This window comes from Arachis duranensis, chromosome 3 (genome assembly GCF_000817695.3).
Source record: "Arachis duranensis cultivar V14167 chromosome 3, aradu.V14167.gnm2.J7QH, whole genome shotgun sequence".
Classification (NCBI taxonomy): domain Eukaryota; kingdom Viridiplantae; phylum Streptophyta; class Magnoliopsida; order Fabales; family Fabaceae; genus Arachis; species Arachis duranensis.
Window position 1 is genome coordinate 131,995,059 of NC_029774.3, and position 21,061 is coordinate 132,016,119.

Sequence of the window (21,061 nt, forward strand, 5' to 3'; positions counted from 1 at the left end):
ACGGAATTCTTAAACATGATCTTTATGCCTTTGACAACTTGACTGTCCCACCTTCTTTAGTTGATAACTCTAATTTTCATACTTTCTTGACAAAATGTAATTTGAATTTAACTCTCTGGCGTAGAAGGCTTGGACATCCTTCTTCTTCTATTATCAAAACTGTCCTTAAACAATAGAATCTACCAATTGAATCTAATACATTTTCTTATTCTTTTATTTGTGATCATTGTGCAATGTCCAAAATGCATGTTTTTCCTTTTCCTGCTTCTAACACTACATATACTCATCATTTACGATTAGTTTTCATAGACATCTAGGACCCTGCACATGTTACTTCTAGATCTGGATTCAAATACTATTTAAGCTTTGTTGATGCTCACACACGATACACTTGTTTATACTTCATGCAATCAAAAACTCAAGTTTTTCATATTTTTCAACAATTCAAATTAATGATGGAAAAACAAACTGGTTATTTGATAAAGAAAAAGAATTTCTCTCCTTTAATTTTCAACAATTTTTGCAATAGAATGGTATTATGCACATTTTATCATGCACATATACTCATCAACAATAAGGAATTGTTGAGGAAAACATAGACATTTAGTTGAAATGGGATTGTCTCTACTTGCTAGTGCTCAATTGCCTTTTACATTTTGGGAGAATACTTTCTTAACTTCTGCTTTTCTTATTAATCGTCTACCAACCAAGATCTTAAATTACAAATCACCATATGAAATGTTTCATCACATCAAACCTAACTATGATATGCTTCACGTATTCGGCTGTGCATGCTATCCCCATACTAGACCTCTTAGGATTCATAAACTTGATTTCAGATAATTATGTGTTTTCTTGGATATGCACCACAGCCCAAAGATTTTGAGTGCCTTACAAAGCAAGGCAAAATTCTCATTGCTCGTAATGTAATCTTTGATGAACAAGTGTTTCCTTTTACTAGCCTTCTTTCTTCTCAAGTTACTTCTGATGCAGGTTCACCCCACTCACCTCCTACTCTACCTCACATTCCTATACCTCACAATAATACCTCTGAGATCTCAAAACTTTCCCTTTGATCAACTCCTCTTCAACACAATTCAATACTACCTCTTCCACTTCTACCCCTCCAACCCTCAATGACAATCTTCAAAACACAAACTCAACTATTGTTCTCATTTCTGGTTTAGAACTTCAACTTCCCAAAGCACCATAGTTTCATTCCTAACTACAACTATCACTTCAAATACTCATCACATGACTACCAGATCTAAATCTAGCATACATAAACCTTAAGTCCTTTTTGCTGCACCAATATCTTATGACTTGGTCCAAAGTTCTCCAAAAAATGTTCCTCAAGCATTGTCCTCTTTTCATTGGTTTCAAGCAATGAAGGAGGAATATGATGCCCTCATGAGAAATCACACATGGCACCTAACATCACCTCCTCCTAATTCAACTATCATTGGTTGTAAGTGGGTTTTCACTGTAAAAAGAGCCCCTGACAATAGTATAAAGAAGTATAAAGCAAAGTTAGTGGCAAAAGGGTGCCACCAGGTAGAAGGCATTGATTTCACTCAAATCTATAGCCCGGTGATTCGTCAATCCACCATTCGAACTATTCTCTCTATTGCTGTGTCTAAAAGGTGGTCATTACGCCAATTTGATTTCAATAACGTCTTTTTAAATGGCGAGTTGAAAGAGGATGTTTATATGTTTCAACCTCCAGGATTTCAGCATCATGATTCCACATTAGTTTGCAAACTAGATAGAGCCATTTGTGGCTTGAAGCAAGTACCACGTGCTTGGTTTGCTAAACTTAGTACCACTATTTCAGTTTAGTTTCAAAAACACTAAAGCTGACACATCATTCTTCATTCGAATCACCTTTACTTCTACTATTTACCTTCTTGCTTATGTTGATGACATCGTTATAACTGGTGATTGTAAGCATGATACTGATTCTTTAATTGAACAACTAAAATCTCAGTTGTCTCTTAAAGATTTGGGTGCTTTGCATTATTTTCTTGGTCTTAAATTCAATTATATTGCTAATGGTGATTTACATATATCTCAATCTAAGTATATATTGGATTTACTAAAGCGTGCAGGCATGGATCGTTCGAAATCTATACCTACACCCATGCTGTCCTCGCTGAAACTTGTGTCTCAAGGCACTGATTACTTTGAAGATCCTATACTTTATCGTTCCTTAGTTTGGGGGCTGCAATATGCCACACTTTCTCATCCTAAGATTGTCTTCTTAGTAAATAAGGTTAGCCAGTTCATGCAGGATCCTAAGCAACATCACTGGAAGGTTCTCAAATGAATCCTTCGATATCTCTCAGGGTGTGCCTCATTATGGTTTGACCTTCTCTAAGAGCACTAACTTTCGTATATTTGTCTTTGCAGATGTAGCTTGGGCTAGTGATATTGAAGATCGTAGCTCCACCAGTGGCTACTGCGTCTTCCTTGGTGATAATTCTGTGTTTTGGAGTAGTCATAAACAACAAGCAGTGAGTCACTCTTCAACTAAAGTTGAATTTCGTTGCCTCACACATGCTGAAGCAGAAGTCCTTTGGGTTTAGAAACTCCTCAATGAGCTTGGCATCTCTTCCACTATTGCTCTCACGATTGTTTGTGACAAGAATGGTTATTCTCACTGCTAATCTTGTACTTCATAGTCAAAGCAAACACTTCGAAATTAATCTCCACTTCGTCCAGGATAGACCTTCATGTGGTGCATATATCCCAGCAGACTCTCAGATTGCAGATATTCTTACTAAATCTCTGTCCACCACTTTCTTTGAGAAATTTCAGCACAAACTCAGAGGGTTCCCTAGCACCACTCTAAGTTTGAAGGGGGATGTTGACAGGTGACAACAGCAATATAACAACCATAACAGAATGCAGCTAATAGATTGCATCAAGAAGATCAAGAAATGCCATTTTAGTTTTTGGCAATAACTGAGTCTCTTGACTTGGTCAATTTCAATTAGTCTTAGACATTAGTACGACTATATATATAAGTGCTCAAGTTAGTAAATAATATAAAATAGATGTATGAGAAACAGTTTATGAGATCATTCAATAAAGTTTTCTTAGCACACAAGTAGTTACTCTATTCATAGTTCTACCTACTACAATTGCGTCTCAGCAACAATTTTCACACTGCTGATGTGCCTTGCAATATACAATTTATTTTTTGGGAGCATTCTTACATTTGAAAAAGTTTACATATGTAAAAGTTGAATTGAAGATTTTCTTACCGATGATTATCTTTTTAAAGTGATTATATAATCTTTTTTGTAATTTTAATTGGTATTTTACTCAATTTATGGTCTGATGTACATATTGGTCAATCCGTCAATGGTATCTAATTCTAACTATAGCTATTTTCATATACATCTAAGTCTTCAATAACTTCGATAAAACACAATTCTTGCTCTTCACACTCTATTTCATTGCACACAATTACGTCCACCGCAAATTCATCTGTGTGTCAAACTCATAATCTTCTTCGCCATCATTATTGCCTTCAAAAGATACATCATCCCAGAATAAAACCTTATCTTCTTCATGGCTGAGATCCTCACCACTTCTAGTTTTATCCATATACAATCCACAAAGTGAAAAACCTGATATCAACTAAGGGACATATCATCAGAATCTGAAATTGACAGTTGAGACAAAAATTCTAGCACAAACAAGTGCATTATTATCAGATTATTCCAATTAAGTACTTGTACTAGGAAGTAACTATGACAATGCAACCTCACATACAGGTCCAGATTTCCAATAGAAAATGACAAAAATTTTGATGTGAAAAAACATAGATGAGACGGAAGCAAATCTGGGGCATGAGGGCATATACTCAATGGTGGATTTCATTCTTTTCTTTTTTTTCCTTAAAAAAATATTTTTAAAAAGAAAACAACCGGAAAATTTCAGGAATACTGTAATAAAAGTTTAGCTTGAAGTATCAGTACATTTTCAAATCAGAAGTTCAAGTAATTACAAGGGCAAATTAGAAAGCAATTCCAGAGAGATTCACTGGTATAGCAAGTTGATCCTTATGTTCTTATACACTTTAACAAAGCTAGATATGATTACATAGTCAATAACAGTGCAAGTGGTAGCAGTGATTGCAACACATACACAATGATAAAACTCACAAACTACATAACACACTATTAATGGAGTATATTAGAGATTGTAGAGACTGACTATATAAGCAAATTGGGAGATTAACATTCAATTTTTGCTTAACTATACACGCCAAGAGAGGGAAGCGAATGCAACATCCTGGATAACAGGGTTCTGTCCCAAGAAGTTGTGTCTCAGATCAATTTTCAAGTTTGTTCCGCTATTTAAGATCTCGCCGCTGGTTGCCGCCTGGGGTGTAAATATATCATAGTGAGTTGGGACCTTTTTGTAAATAAATTGGGCAACTTCATCTAATGGAGCTCTCTTGGAGAGTTCCATCAAATACTTTGCCTATAAACATATAACTAGAAGCAAATTCTTTGGTAAGAATAGGCAGAAGAACATAGCATCTTTTGTACCCAAATTTCAAAACCTAGCAATCTGGAACATCTAGAGTCTCCTGAGTAAAACTTAAAGTAGGAAGGAGGAAAAACAATTAAATAACTGAAAAGACATTGAACAAAGCAGGGCAAGCGGTGATGGGTAGTCACTTGTAGTAACTCTCAATCACTAGCATATTCATAAAATCTAATATTCACTCTCAGGTATTCTAAATTTGAAGGAAATCCTATTAGTTTATGGTACACACTCTTAAACATCACATCAGGTTATGGGAAAGTGAACCACAAAGACATTAAGAAAAGTGAAGAAAATGAAGTACAAGTGGAATCCTTCGTATGAAATACAAAGACGAGCCTGAGAAAGCCTCAAGTGCCTCAAATGAACCTCCAAAACATTCAGTCTTCTCTCAAACACTTTTCCTCAGCTTCCTTAGTCTTCTGGGAAGAAGTTAGGTTAGGTTAGGTTAGGCATGCACCAATGTTGACTTTATACCTACTAAGGGGCATTTTACTAATCATTAAGCTTGAGAACAGATTTTTTTGTTTATGCATTGTTGTTCTAGAGTGTGTTTATGCTGTACTTGAGCACATTGTCAAAATTTTACCATGCTCGAGCACACTCACAACGTAGCTAGGCTCGGGCCTAATCCTTAAGCCAGATATTGCAGCTAAGCATCCCTATCCCTTGTACCTGCAAAACACAGTAAAAGAAACGCTTAAAATGCTTCAAAACTCAGCTCAAAGCTAACTAGAAGAAATAAGAATTGAATTAAACCATGGAATTAGAAAATTAAAAATAAAAGTTGCTAATAGAAAGCCTAAAACAGACCAACTTAAATTCAAAAAATACAAGTGAATAGAGAGTTATCTTATGCCAACAAAAGGAAGAAAGGTGAAAGTACTCTAAAAAGAGAAAAAACAAGAAACCATTTGGGCATTTCCCTGGAAGTCCGCATTTCTTAGAGCACATGCTAAGCTTCCTCAAAGCTGAAGGTTAAACGAACTACTACTCCACTCACTCACTCTCACTCTTTGAATTCTTTTAGAAATGAAGAAAAAATAGTAGTATGAAGTGCGTATATGGATTTATTAGTTCCAGGTGACTCATTCCCTAGTCTGAATCTCTTAGGGTGAAGAGACAAATGATCCCTAAAATTATTCCACCATAACTCTGGAAAGATAAGACAACTTTCAGCATATACATAAGTACTAAACAGTACCTTTGGTTCATCCTGAAAGTGTAGCAAGCCACCCGATTCATAACCATTCTCCCTTAACAGGATATCAATGAGGAGCGAAATAAAGAATGATATCCATCTTGAATAGTCAGAGTTATTCAATCATTCAAAATTCTGTATTTTATTGCTCCTCCTTCTCCTTAACCGTCGAATAACGTACATTGCTTTGTCATACTGATGTGAATTCAAACAGTATCCATGGGACTGCATCCTATCAACAAGATCAATAGCATAGTCCTTTTTATCTATCGAAAGTAGGAGACATTTGAGGAGCTTGTTACAAATTCTTGGCCTCAACATGAAACTTTTTTCTAGGGTGTAGAGGAATATGTTTACTGCATCATCCAGCTTCCCTTCCTCACAGAGAATATTAATCAAATGTACACAACTTGTAGGATTGATATTAATGTTGAACTCACCAAGAACAGAAAATATAGCTAATGCTTCATCTACCTTTTTTGCCATACAGAACCCAGTAATTAGAATTGTATATGGAGCTAAATTAAAATCTCTACATGTGAAGTCCATTTCCAGTAAGCCTCGAATTACTTCTTTCACATTTCCTCTGATAAAATGGTTCTCCAACACGTTGATTGAATCATTATCCCACCTCGGAAGGCTTTTCAGATATTCAAAGTAAAGATTGAAGGCCATCGAGACCTTCCCCTTTCTGTTTAACCAGCTCATATGGGCATTAGAATTTGATAATCCAGGTTGACAACCATGCTTCAACATATGTTCACGGATCTTAAAGGCGTCATCTTCTCTGTTAGCCCTATAAAGTCCATCAACAAGTGTCCCATAAGTAATAGAATCAGGTGAGATCCCCTTTAGTTGCAGCTCTTTGAAAATCTTGATAGCAGCATTGACATTACCAGTTTTGCAAAAACCATTGATTAAAATGTTGTATGTGATAATGTTAGGCACAACCCCACTCCCAGCAAGTTGTTTGAGAAGCTTGTAAGCATTCAAAACTTCACCAGCCTCGCACATTTGCTCCACCTTTTTCTGGAGACTAACACTATCAAAAACCCTGTCAGAACCCTGAGAAAGCCGGAAAAACAAAGATGGGCTTCTCCCAATCTCTATCTCGTGCAATAAAAGGTGTGCTTCTTCAATTCTGCGAGCCTTGCAAAGGCCATGCATCAGAGCACTGAAGGTCACAACTGAAGGGAGACATCCAAGTTTTTCCATCTGATTAAATATCTCTCGTGCCTCTCCAACCATTCCATTCCAACACATGCCACAGATGAGAATGGTGTAGGTGTAAGCATTATGAAACTGTTCGTCCTTGGAAACCTCAAGCTGAAGAGATCTAGCTTGGTCCAAACGACCTATGTCACAAAAACCTTTGATCAATGTATTGTAACAATAGGCATCTGGTACTAAACCCATCCCAATCATCTCATCTAACATCTTCACAGCTTCACCAACCTTACCCTCTTCGGACAAACCACGTATCATGATAGCATATAAAGTAACATCCGGCACAATTTCCCTCTTAAACATATTGGTGTACCATACATATGCCTCACTATATCTCTTGGTGTGAATGAAGCTATTTATCAGAGAACGGTAACTCTGCAGATTAAGAGGAAAACCATCTATCCTCAACAAAGACAGCAAAGAAAGCGCTTCATCTGTCCTCCCGTTCTTGCAAAACCCATTAATCAAGACATTATAACAGCGCAAAGTAGGCAAGCACCCATTTTCTTTCATAGTGTTAAACAACCTAAACGCCTCATCAACCTTCTTCCACTGACAGAGGCCATAAATAATAGCCGTATACGTCTTAACATCAGGCAGCACACCCCTCTTGCTCATATCATCGAGCATCTCAAGGGCAGCATTGAAGTTTTCAATCTTACAGAATCCACCAATCAAGAGAGTGTAAGTGTGGTCATCTGGCAAAGAATTAGACCTAAGCATAACATTATAGAGCGAAAAAGCCAACACAAACAAGTCTTTCTTGAGCACAACCTTCAAGATAGTGTTATAGGCGTGAGCATCAGGCTCACAATCGAACTCAGACATTCTATCAAAACACTGAATGGCTTCTTCAGCAAGACCCATATAGGAATAGGTCCTTATGAGGGCTCTAACACATTCAGAACTTATGAAAATCTCAGATTTCTTCAGAAGTTGGAGCGCGTCCCAATAAAGGGAGCACCACTCCTTAGTGGCGAGAGTGCAACTTACCTCGTTACGGGAATGCTGATCCACGAGGCTCTCGAACTTGAGCGCGACCCACACGCAGAAACGGAGGGGGAGTCAGCGGTTACGATTAGGGAGATCTCACGTGACGACGACGGCGTCTGCGTCAGCGGAAGAGTGGTGCTGCGATCGGCGAGGGAGGAACTTTGTGAGCAGTCCAAAAGCATTGTGGAAATGGACTCGTTTCCACAACAGCATAGAGGGATCGGGGTGATGATGGTGGCAGCGGGGCGCTATCTTGTGGCGTTTGGGGAAGAGGGCAACAGGTGAGACCTAAAAACAGAGTAAAGAGTAATAATAAAGTTTGCTTCTTTTACTTAGAGAGAGAGAAAGAGAGAGAATGAGAGAGAGAGCATCATGGCGCAACATGATGACCTCAGCGCGCCACCGCGGTCGCTGCCACCGCCTCCATCTCCCACTAAGACCGATCCGCGTGCAATTCACGCACGTGCTATAAAATCAGTTGCAACGGACCGTGCCACATTCAACAACCTGGTAACGCTTTACTCGAAATTGGAGAGCTTGGCGTCCTACTCTGTCCGCGTGTTCAGCCAAATCCGGAGTCCCAACGTTGTGTCATGGACCGCACTTGTCTCCGCCCACTCCAATACCCTCCTCGCCCTCCGTTACTTCGTTTCCATGCTTCGCCACCCAACACTCCCCAACAATCGCACCCTTGCCTCCCTCTTCCGCACCTCAGCTGCACTCTCTGCCCTCCCCTTTGCCCTTTCCCTCCACTCCCTCTCCCTCAAGCTCGCCCTTTCCAGTGATCCTTTTGCCGGTTCTGCGCTACTCAGTTTTTACTTCAAGTGCCGTATGCCGCACCACGCACACAAGGTATTCGATGAAATACCTGATAGAGATAGTGTTTGTTATTCCGCTATGATCGTGGGTCTAGCTCAGAATTCCCGCTCTGTGGATGCGCTTTTGGTTTTGGCCGACATGAGGCATCGTGGTTTTGCATCCACAGAGCATAGCGTTTCGGGGGGTCTGCGTGCTGCTGCTGAGCTGGCAGCATTGGAGCAGTGTAGAATGATACATGGGCATGCGGTTGTTGCTGGGTTTGATTCAAATGTGGTGGTGGGCAGTGCTCTGGTTGATGGTTATGGTAAAGCCGGCGTTGTTGAGAATGCAAGGCAGGTTTTTGAGGATAATTTGGCTTGGATGAATTTAGTGGGTTGGAATGCTATGATGGCCGGTTATGCCCAGCAAGGAGATCATAAATCTACTTCCGAACTGTTTGATTCAATGGGATGCCAGGGACTGGTGCCGGATGAGTATAGTTTTCTGGCAATGTTGACAGCACTTTATAACGCTGGAATGTTTCTTCAGGCTGATCAGTGGTTGACAAGGATGAAAGTGGATTATGGTTTGCAGCCAACTCTAGCGCATTATACTTGCTTGGTAGGTGCAATGGCCCGTGCTGGACACTTGGAACAGGCAGAGAGGGTAGCATTGACAATGCCATATGAGCCAGATGCTGCAGTTTGGCGAGCCTTGCTATCAGCTTGTGCTTTTCATGGTGAAGCCGATAAGGCTTGGTCTATGGCCAAGAGGGTTTTGGAACTTGAATCGCTTGATGACTCGGCTTATGTTATTGTTGCCAATGTGTTGTCAGCTGCAGGAAGGTGGGATGATGTTGCAGAATTGAGGAAGATGTTGAGAGATAGGAGGGTGAAGAAACAAGGAGGTAGGAGTTGGATTGAAGTTCAGGGAAAAGTACATGTTTTTGCAGCAGGGGATTGGAAGCATGAGAGATCCGCGGAAATTTATCGTAAGTTGGAAGAGATCATGGGGGAGATTGAGAAATTGGGATATGTTCCAATTTGGGATGAGTTGTTGCACAATGTGGAGGAAGAAAAGAGAAAGGAGGCTCTTTGGCATCACAGCGAGAAGTTGGCAGTGGCATTTGGTGTGTTGTGTGGGTCTGCACCACCAGGAAAGCCATTGAGAATTGTGAAGAATTTGAGGATTTGTAAGGATTGTCATGAAGCTTTTAAGTATATGACCAGAATTTTAGAGAGGGAAATTATTGTGAGGGATGTTAACAGATATCACAGATTTGTTGATGGTAATTGTACTTGTAGAGACATATGGTAGCACATACGATGAATAAATGGTCAAATTAATCTCCAAAAGATTACTCATTTTTTAAATTAGTTTTTGAAAGATTTTTTTAATAAGATTTGTCTTTTAAAATTTTTTAGTCATTATAGCTCTTCTGTTAGTTTTGCTAATGACGTTAAAATTTGTTGATATGACACGTTAAGTGACATCACAACATACATTTAGTAGTCATAATTGATAGTTAACATGATAAATTTATGAAATTAAATCAAATCAACCTCAAATTAAAGGATTCCAATGTCTCAAGTTCTTCTCTCAATTAGGTTTTAATTTGGTATAATTTCATAAAATTATCATATGTATTAGTTGTAGTATCACTTAACGTGTCACATTAACAAATTTTGGCGTCATCAATAAAAAATGACAGAAAGATTAATGCAATTAATTTAAAATTTTTAAAGCACGAATTTAATTAAAAAAATCTTTTGGGAACTAAGTTAGAGAACGAATGATGATTCAGAGACGAATTTGACTATTTATCCCGCATATTTATTTTGCATATTTATCCCGCATATGATAGATACAAAATAGATTTGTCTGAAGCTTCCTTCTACAAGAGACAAAGCGATTCAATGCTGAACAAGGTAAGTATTAATGCTCTCCAACTAAGGCTACCATGAATACATTTATACACAAATGAAATACGGAGAGAATGCTCCAGTTCTACTTTAGCCTCGCTGGATCCCAAATTAAAGGTTACTTGCTGAGCCACAGAATACTCCCATTTTTTGAGACAAATATTCAACTCAACTTGGTCACACGTATATATTTGCTAATTAGGTCAGTCAAGGCATGTATATCGGGCACTGCTGGCTATAGAAAGGCAAAGAAAAGTTTGAGACTTGAAAATCAATGTGGTTGGTCGGTCACGTAAAATTCTCATACCAATCAAAATTTATTGAATTTTGGCTTTGCATGAACATGTAAAGGCCATCCGTTCATTAAGCAAAGAAGACCGAGTCAAGGACCCCCCATTGGTTCAATCTTAAACTTCTCTCACTCGTTCAACAATATCCTCATTTTTCATATCCAAGAGGTCATCAAGAAATTGAAAAGAAAATATTATGTCAACTCATGATAGAGATAGAGCCGAATGTGAGCGCGTTTTCAAGCGCTTTGATGTGAATGGCGACGGCAAGATATCTTTGACGGAGTTAGCTGATGCTCTCAAAGTGCTTGGCTTAACTTCGCAGGAGGAAGTTAGCTATCAAATGGATGAGATTGATGCAGATGGTGATGGCTATATTACCCTTGAAGAATTAATTCAGTTTCAAAGGGCCAACCCTGAATTAATGAAGGATGTTTTGCAGCAACTCTAATGTTTTAGGATCCTCTTCTTGTATTTAATCATCTTCCTTGATTGTTAAGGTCAACAACAACAACAACAACATTAGTATACTATTGTATTTATATATTACAAGAAATGTGTAATTATTAGTATACCATTCACCCTTATGGTTTCATATTAATTAAAACTATATTTTCTTATTTTATTTGATAGCTAGGGTGTGAAATAAATCCTACATAGATTTTTACATTCTAATAAATTATTATCCCCAGAACATATATATCTCATATTAAAATTGTGACTTAACGGTAAGTTTGTGTTTGTGAATTCCTCACCTTTGAACAAATAATTAAAGCATGGTCAGCGTGCATTTGATGATTACAACGATTCATACACTAACATTTTGCCATGTCTAAATTCTCGTGATTATCATAAATCGTGGCCCCAAATCCCCAATCTTAGTTTTATACCAAAAAGCGTAAAACATGAGTGTGATTTACGAAGTGAGAGACTAAAATTAAAGGGAGTCTCATGATTTATGTACACCTACTTCAAAATATTATATATTTAAAAACTTAATATATTTAAAATATTAATATCAATAACTCTAAATAGTTAACAATAAAAGCTACAAAAATTTATCACAAATAATTAAATAAGTAATATCGATAACTCTAAATAATTAAAATTAAAAAATACAAAGACTAAAGCACAATAAATTTACACTAATTTCTCTAATAATTTAATTTACACTGACTGATGTTCAATGTATATTTTCTATAATATACTAATTTCTCTAATAATTTAAATTACACTAGTTTAAATAATGAACAAAATATCTCTAATATTTAACACTAATTTCTAAATAATTAACTCTAATTTTTACAAAATAACTACTCTAAATTTAAACAAGGAAAAGTCCATGGGACATCAACTTTACCAGCATATAACCAATAAAGAAAAGTGAATCATTAGATGAAATTTCATATCAATCTCACACCATTAAAATTATTATTGATGGCTATTTAATAGCTACAAATCACAAAAGTTGATGTCCCTCTAGCACTCCTCTTTAAACAAATAATACTTTTTATTTTTATTTTTTTAAAGATAAAATAATCCAAAAAACTTTAAAAATTTGAGAAAAAAAGTTTAACCTTTTCATGTATTTAGATATAAATAATATTTTAAATAAAATACATATTTACTAATATTTGAGGAAGAAAAACTATATTATATATAATAAGTTAGGGGTTTTTTAACCTAAATAAACAAATAAAAATTATTTAATAAACCAATTTTTTTTATTCAACATTATTTACGCATATGTCCTATTTTTATTTATTTTAAATTATAATGGAGCTTAGCTATTTAAAAAATATAAATATAAAGTAAGTCTTAAATTGTAATACGATGTATCTTTTTAGTGAATTGATAGTAAATTCGCAGGAGTACCTTCTTTTCATTTAAAATCAAAACATTATATATTTGTAGTAGATATTTTGTAGTAGATGTACGTAAATCATGAAAAAAAATTTTGGTTTTGGTCTCTCACTTGGTAAATCATAAGAATTACTTATGTTTTATATTTTTTGGTGTAAAATTAAGCTTGGGGGCATGATTTATGATCAACAGGAAAATTTAAGCACCGTAGAATATCAATGCATAAATTGTGGTAATTATCATAGTTTTATATAATTTTTAAAACCACTAGCAGGCCCACAATCAATATAAAAATGAGAGGACAAAAATGTTTCTTTTATCATTTAGGACAACTGATAATTTTTATACTCAATTTATTTAAGTAATTTATCCAATTTATTTATCAGGTTTTTCAACCTTGCCACAGTTAGCTTAGCTATACAGTTATTTTGTGCATTTTTTTATATTTAGTATTAAAAATACTAATAAAAAATAAGAAATATTATATATATAAAATAGTCTAAATGATGAGTAAAAAATTAGTGTTTATAGATACTGACAAATACACCAAATCATTCAAGTAATATCACCATAAGTAGATATCGTTCCTACAAAAATTAAAGAATTGATCGAGCAAGTAAATATCGAATTGAATTGCTAACTAAATCAATTGAACCTAAATTATTAAAGGACGGACCGTATCTTGTTTGAAGCTTTGAATGCTTAAATGATTTTGAAGGCAGTGATGAACGTGTAATTAATCGTGATTGAGAATGTTAACAGTTTTGGGAATGTTTATTTTCTAGGAAGATTAAACCTTATGCTTATCTATTTTGATCCATCGAAAGATCTTTTTACAACAAATCATAAATAATTAAATTTCAATTCCTTGGTAATTCAATTTATCTTTAATTAATCAATCGTTAATTCTTTGGTCAATCGATTAAAAAAAGGTTTAGCACAATTCTGATTTATTTTTAAATAAGATTCAAATATAGTTCTAGTTCAAATTATATATCACGTATTCAAACTTAGTTCTAAACAATTGAGAATTTTAAGAAAGAAATATCGCACACTCTTTAAAGTGATATTCCTAGTCAAATCAAAACGTCATGAAAAAAAAATTTTTAAACTTAATTCCAATATTTAATTTTTAAAGCAATAATAAAATTTAAAACAGAATTAGAATATTTTCTAATATTTCTAATCTTTAAAAAATGAAGAACGAAACTTAATCTTAAAAATAGATTAATGCATAAAATCAATCTTTAAACACCATATACTTGACATTGCATGCCACTTTTTTTACTTGTCTATGAATGATGCTTTTTTTTTTCTTTTCTTTACCTATATTTTTTTTAAGCGCTTAAAAAATATATTAAAAAGAGAAAATACCTCAAATCAATCGATTTAGATAAAAAATTATAATTATCTTTATAAAAATATGAAAGAAATATTAAAAAAATTACTAATTATACGGACGCGTCATTAAACACCAACTTTTAAATTAATTTATCCTCGTTAATTCATTATTGCTTTGATTTGATCCTTTTCTCACACAAATTAAACCCCACGCCAGGTAGGTAACACTTGCTTTTTCTGTTGCATATCTCTATCGATTTGAGGGGGCAATGCAAGAAAGAAAAGATATACATCAGATAACATAGCTCTATGTTCAATTATTCATGACCTTATCACTACCCTACTTTCATCTATCTTTAACTTTCTTATGATATTTTATCATTAATCAAACACAGCCCCTGTACTAGTCTTGCGTGGAATGCTTTTTCTCAATTGCGATCCATAATAACTTGAGAGAAAGATGATATATTTATATATATAACATTTTGTCAATTGATGCTATCATAACAACAAAGGGCCACACATACTTTTCGTACAATATTTTTCCAATTATCATGAAAAGTTAACTACTCATTAACATTTTTTAAGGTACAAGAATCAAAAGGATACCAATGCACACTTACAACTTTGGGGCTTCTTTATGGGATATTTCTTTATCTTAATCGTCTTTGAGACTTTGATAGACACAGTTAGTCCAAGGTGGTTCCCTCGTTACAAGTTACAACAACCGGTAAAAAATTTAAGGGAAAGTATAGGGAGCCAATAAAATATTATACAGTGGAAGTTTAAAGAGTATTAGAGATATAATCATTATTGTTACTTTTTTTATCAGTTGAAACTTTAGAATAAGTGATCATAAAATAGTATTAGAGCTTTAGATTCGAAAGGTCAAGATTTCGATCTTCTGTGAACCCAAAATCAATTTAAAATTTTAGAAAGCTGACAAGTGAAGTTAACGTAAGCATTCTTAAGTGACGTTAAGAGATTAATCACGATAAATGTTTTTCTTATTACGGGGGGAATATTATGGATAATAGATAATATCTGAAGGATATGAATGTCATTTGGTAGAATGGGTTTCGACGAGTTCATGCGTGGCCGGAGATGGACTACATGCACAGGCAACTTTGATGGCTGTAGGCAATTCGAAGTGGATGAAGGTGATGGGCTTATTTGCCGTAGGTGCGACTGAAGGTGGATTCCGAATGTGAAGTTCATCGCGTTTTAATGTATAATATTAAATGTAATAATATATAATTTTAAAATATTATATACATAAAATTATAGATATTAATTTAAATAAAAAACTTTAAATTATTGATTCCCTACCATTACTACTTGTCAAAATAGGCATGGGATATTGCTTCATTTTAGTTGTTCATATGTTTGGGCTCTCTATTTCTTTTTAATTTTTTTGACAATTTTTTTTCTTATTTTAATTCTAATCATAGTACCATATATTTACCGTATTTTTTAATAATTTTATTATCAATTTTGTTAGATGACTAATTAAAAGTACATTCAACTAATTTTTTTTATTTTTTTAGAAAGAATGTGAATTTAAACTATCATACGAAACATAAAAAATTTAGTGAAAATAAACATCCAAAATAAAAAATTTAAAATTATTTTAAAAATTATTATAAAAATTGTAATAAAAAATATCTAAAATTATTTTAAAAATTTTAAAATTTAACAAAACGAAACATTTAAAATACATTAAAAATTTATTTAAAAATCAAATAAAAAATATCTAAAATTATTAAAAAATATTTAAAATTTAAAAAATAAAAAAATCTAAAACATAAAAAATTCAAAGCTTAGGAAAAGAAATGCTTAAAATTAGTAAAAAGAATTATCCAAAAAAATATAGAAAGAAGATGAGCAGCGACGTGGCTATATGGTAGTGTGCGACAACAGCAACCACGTGCGGCGACCCTCGGCGGCTGGACGTGCAAGATTGCGTTCACGGAGGGAGGGAGCTGCATTCTCAGAGGAAGGGCGCTACGCGTGTGTGGGGCTGCGTTCGTGGTGGGAGGCGGCGCTACTTGGAGGGAGTGCGCTACGTCGCTGCGATCAGGAGACTTGCGTCGCACACAATCAGATGAAGAGAAACACCGCCAAGAGAAGCGGTGGAGGGCGCAAGGGCGACTGGCAAGCGCAATGGATGGCGAGGACACGGGCAAGTGGCACCTGCATTGGAGGGGGTGGCCGCAGGGGAGAGTAGCATACGCGGGAGTTGATCAAAATAGTAATTGATATTGACAGGAGCGTGTTTTTAAACCTAATCCTAATTTTTAGAATTTCAAAATCGTAATTTTTAAAAAAAATTGTTCTAATTCATTGCACGTAGAGTTTATTTCTTAGACTTTCTCTCTTACGGTGCTAACAATGTCAAAACAAGAATTAAAGAAGTTCCTCTTAATCACGTGTAACTCATAAATTAGTGGAAGTAGGGTAGACCTTGTAGCCACCACACAATAATGGCCATTGAGAAGGCATCATAGTGGAATGTGAAAAAGTCGTTATCGTAGAATATAACATATAACCATACACGATGTTAAATTCTAAATAAATATACAGAAAGATAAGTCATTTATCAGTGCAAACAGATAAGTATGTAGGTGTTGGATTACCAAGGTGAGAGAAGACCCCATGCAGCACCAAAGCTTTCTCCTCCTCGTTGGATGTGGTGGTGCTTGTAGTGGTAGTGGTAGTGGTAGTTGCGGCATTACTACTGGTAGTAGTAATAGTACACTGAGAGTCGGTCATGACTACTCCGCGAGAATGGTCATCATAATCATGGCCCACAAGGACGGTGAAGCTGACTGCCACGTCATCGCTGTTGTTCTTGCCCCCAGTGAGGTGCAGGCTCAAGGCACACTCCAAGCCCTTCATCACATCCTTCATGAAAGGGCGTTCCTTGCCATGATCGTTCAAACAACTCAAGGCAACCTCAACAAACTTGTCCAAACACTTTTGCCCAATGGTACCCTTCAAGGCAGGATCCACCGTCAGATCAACGTTGCCATCTTGATAACAGCTTTTTACCCAAATCACAAGGGACTCCTCCTGCCTATTCTCGATCCTACGCTTGATCACTGGCCTCCCACACAACACCTCCAACAAAACCACCCCGAACGAGTACACGTCAGACTTCTGACTCAACCACTGACTCATGTAGTACTCCGGATCCAAATACCCCAAACTACCCTTCACGTCCGTTGTCACGTGGGACCCATTCGGCCCGTCCTTCGACAAACCGAAATCCGCAACTTTCGCGATCCAATCATCGTCCAGCAGTATGTTCGTGCTCTTCACGTCCCGGTGGATCACGTTCTCTGTGTGCAGGAAGTGAAGCCCACGCGCCGCAGCAAGGCATATCTCCAAGCGTTTGTTCCACGAGAGGGGTTCTTGGTTGTTGCTGCTGTCGAAGTCGTAGAGGTGCTCGCGTAGGGTTCCACGCGCCATGTAGTCGTAGACGAGGATCATCTCGGCGGCGTCCTGGCAGTAGCCGATGAGGGAGACGAGGTGAGGATGGCGGAGGTGGGACAGCATCTTGATCTCCGTTTGGAACTCGCGGAGTCCTTGATTGGAACCCTGATTGAGGCGCTTGATGGCCACGGGGGAGCGGTGCTTGGGGAACTTGCCTTTGTAAACATTGCCGAAGCCTCCGCGGCCTATGATTAGGGCTTGGTCGAAGTTGTTGGTGGCGGATCTTATCTCGGCGATGGTAAAGTGGCGGCACGTGGTAGAGTTTTGGGGGTTACTACTGTCCCTTGAACTCTTTTGCCACCAGCGGAAGAATAGGCACATGATTATGCTTGTGCTTGTGCTTGTGATCTCTACGGAGGTGGAGTAGTGATAGTAGGTTTGGCCATAAAGTTGCTTGCACTATATTGCAGCAATGCAAAATAATTAACTAGTCTATAACTACTGTACTATTGTTGACATTGACACCACCACTTGCGTGCTTTTCTTCCTCTTCTTTTTTCTTTAATTTCTTCACCCTACACAGACATACTTTCTGTGTTCTTTCTTTTCTTTTCCTTTGCTTCTATCGTGCGTCGATTGCTTTCATAAAGCAAGCTTCTTTTCATACATGCATGACACATGCGCAGTTTGTAACATCACCAATATTAAATCACCTAGAAGGCTATAATTGAAGGTGATTAATTGTAATTAACTAAAATATTTAACTTAGAGTTCGCCTAGAAAATCAACTAGAAGAAAAACTAACTCAAAATAATTAATTGAAAAATAAGTCTGTTATAAAAAAAAATACTTTTTATTATTTTAATTTTTTAAATTTTAAAATTAAAAATAAAAAAATTGACCTAATTGATTTATCCTGAGTTAAGTAACACAATAATCTATGAATAGATCAATATTCTCTAAAATAAGGAATTAATCACTCTTAAATTAAGATAATAAAATATATATTTTATAAAAATTACAAAATCAATAACAATTAACTCTTTATTTTACTGTTTTACCAGCTGTCACGTTTTAAGATCCAAATTTCTTAATTGTTATTATTTCCGTATGCATCAGGCAGTAAATATCATAATTGAAATATTTTTAAACAATAATCATGTAAAGTAAAGTGTGCGTCGTTGATGTGATTCAACCATTTATATATCCAACCATCACTAATCATTTATATATGTTATTATTCAGCCATGCTACCAAAATCGAATCGATGGTTAAATTGTTGTAAATATAAAATTTTTAATATATATTTAATATTTTTTCTATTATCATTAAAATTAGACAATTTTTAAAAAAAAAATCAAAATGCATGCATTGTTCTAAGAATTTGGATAAGATAGTGAGTTTTATCCTTTTTATCACCTATTCGCCGCTATAATTTTTAACAAGCATTCTGGTTAGTTTTAAATTTCTTGCTATGCTATTATGCTATATGTAGCACTTGTCATCTGTATCTTCTTCTCTTCTTTGAATGAATTAAATGTTGAAAAATGTAAAATAATATTTGTGAAATTGTATGAAAGCTTATCAAAGAAATTTCATTCTTCATCGAACAGATAGAAAATCTTATGACCAACATATGTAAAACAAACGTCTAGAGTTACTAATAGAATTAAATAATTAAATGTTAAAAGTAACCCATGATGAAGCTTCATCTAAACTTAATTCCAAGGCATCACTAGCAGCCGTTAATTGGAGCCTAGAGGCCTGCTTTAGAGATGAATATTAAATTAAGTAAAAGCTAACCTTTAAAATGAGTTACAAAGAAATGAAGATTTTGGACCAGACTTTCACATAAACTAGCCGTCTAATAATGCTCGAAAGCATTGCCTTTCTATTTCCTCTTCTTGAAGATGATCTTACCTATTTTTTTATTATATTTTAAGGTGAATTATATGATAAAGATATAAATACATATTTTTTTTTATGAAATGAATGAGAGATTGAAAAAGTTAAGATCCACATTTAAAGTCCTAGACATTATGCGAATAAAAGGGCTAAAATATATAACACTTACCTATAAGATTTTATTAACTTTTGATTGAATTATTCACACTTATAAAAAGTTTAAGAATTTTTAGAGTAAACAATTATTTTATTTTTGAATATTGACAAATTTATTGATAAATAAAAAAATAATTTTATATTCCATAAAAAATAATTTTTGTGTAAAAAAGATTCAAAACATTAATTTTCTTAATTAATAGATTGAACCGTGTATTCTAACTTTTCAAAAACAAGTTTACTAATACAAATTAGTTCTTTATTAATAAATTTGTCAACATTTTACTTCGAATAAAAATAATCGTTTAGTATTTTAGATACTTATCAATTTGATCACTTTTACATCATGCTTTTTTACTTTTCGATTTGGGTAGTTTTCAAAATATGAAGAGAAAATAAACTTCAGTCTTGGTATCTTTTTTTTTTTTGGTTATGGGGTATCCTTTGTTGGTTTACTATATTTTTGGCCACGAGTTTTTATATAGTTTGTCAGATCAGGATATAAATAAAAAGTCGAAATATGCCCAGCCCAATTACTCAACATATTCCAGTATGCATGTACTATTCTCCATTCAAACTTTGGATAGATGGCCTAATTTCCAAAAAGTGAAAAACTTTGGACAAACGGCTAATGCAATAGTGCACTAGGTAGCGCGACTAGCGAACGTATGTATAATACAAAATTAGTTTATTTAATTTAATATTCTTAATTATATATAATAATAAGAACAGAAGATAAAAATGGATAAGATAGGCACTGAATATTTTGTGCGTATTACTGTATCACCTTTTAGTGCAATATATAAAAGAGTTTCTACTATATTATAATTTGTATAGTTTACAGAATCTTTAGAATTTATGAAATCTAATAATAAAATTATTTGTATGAGTAAATAGTTAAATTGGCCTCTGAAAGATCACGCGATTTCTAAATTAGTCTTTAATTTTTTTAATCAAATTCATCCTTAAACGATTTAAAATTAGTCGGGTTAGTCCTTCCTTCATCTCCATCCTAACAGCGTTAATGAAAGCTTACACCTCAACACATAAAACGGCATCATTTTAACTTGTGAAGTTGAGTGTATCAAAACGGTACCGTATCACTTGATTCCAATTTCTCACTCAAAAAAACTGTTTTACCTAGTGAAAAGTGTCCACGAAAAGAAGAGAATGTGTAAGATGATGGTGAAGGAGACGTAGAAGCAAGTCAGTGGTTGAAGCAAAACAGCGCACGACGACAGTGAATAGAATCGACAACAACGACGGCGTCTCCATTAGCTTTATTAGTTCTATCACCTTCGTGTTTATCACTTTTTCCATTCATTCTTCTTGCTCGACAATATCGACTTTCGTCATACCAGTCACTAGCT

The 21,061-nt window shown here is 35.1% G+C and overlaps 3 protein-coding genes across 11 annotated transcripts; 1 reads left to right on the top strand and 2 right to left on the bottom strand.

Moving 5' to 3' along the window:
- Positions 1-3,063: 3,063 nt before the first annotated feature.
- LOC107482054 (pentatricopeptide repeat-containing protein At1g79540-like) lies at positions 3,064-8,406 on the bottom strand. Of its 9 annotated transcripts, none has more exons than XM_052259087.1 (3): positions 5,765-8,406; positions 4,268-5,235; positions 3,064-3,635 (listed from the first exon to the last, which is right to left on the bottom strand). In XM_052259087.1, the coding sequence occupies exon 1, from the start codon at positions 7,853-7,855 to the stop codon at positions 5,885-5,887; it is 1,971 nt and encodes a 656-aa protein (XP_052115047.1). In that variant the 5' UTR covers positions 7,856-8,406; the 3' UTR covers positions 3,064-3,635; positions 4,268-5,235; positions 5,765-5,884. The 9 variants fall into 9 exon arrangements, with proteins under 9 accessions (XP_052115047.1, XP_052115046.1, XP_052115045.1 ...); XM_052259086.1 differs by having other exon boundaries at positions 4,225-5,235; XM_052259085.1 differs by having other exon boundaries at positions 3,064-3,645; positions 4,225-5,235.
- LOC107482053 (pentatricopeptide repeat-containing protein At4g33170-like) lies at positions 8,294-10,152 on the top strand. The gene has a single exon (XM_016102434.3). It carries the CDS (start codon positions 8,354-8,356, stop codon positions 10,094-10,096), a length of 1,743 nt encoding a protein of 580 aa, XP_015957920.1. The 5' UTR covers positions 8,294-8,353; the 3' UTR covers positions 10,097-10,152.
- A 6,547-nt stretch (positions 10,153-16,699) lies between these two features.
- On the bottom strand, positions 16,700-18,203 carry LOC107482052 (receptor-like protein kinase FERONIA). Its single transcript, XM_016102433.3, has one exon. It carries the CDS (start codon positions 18,009-18,011, stop codon positions 16,788-16,790), a length of 1,224 nt encoding a protein of 407 aa, XP_015957919.1. The 5' UTR covers positions 18,012-18,203; the 3' UTR covers positions 16,700-16,787.
- Between the last annotated feature and the right edge of the window lie 2,858 nt (positions 18,204-21,061).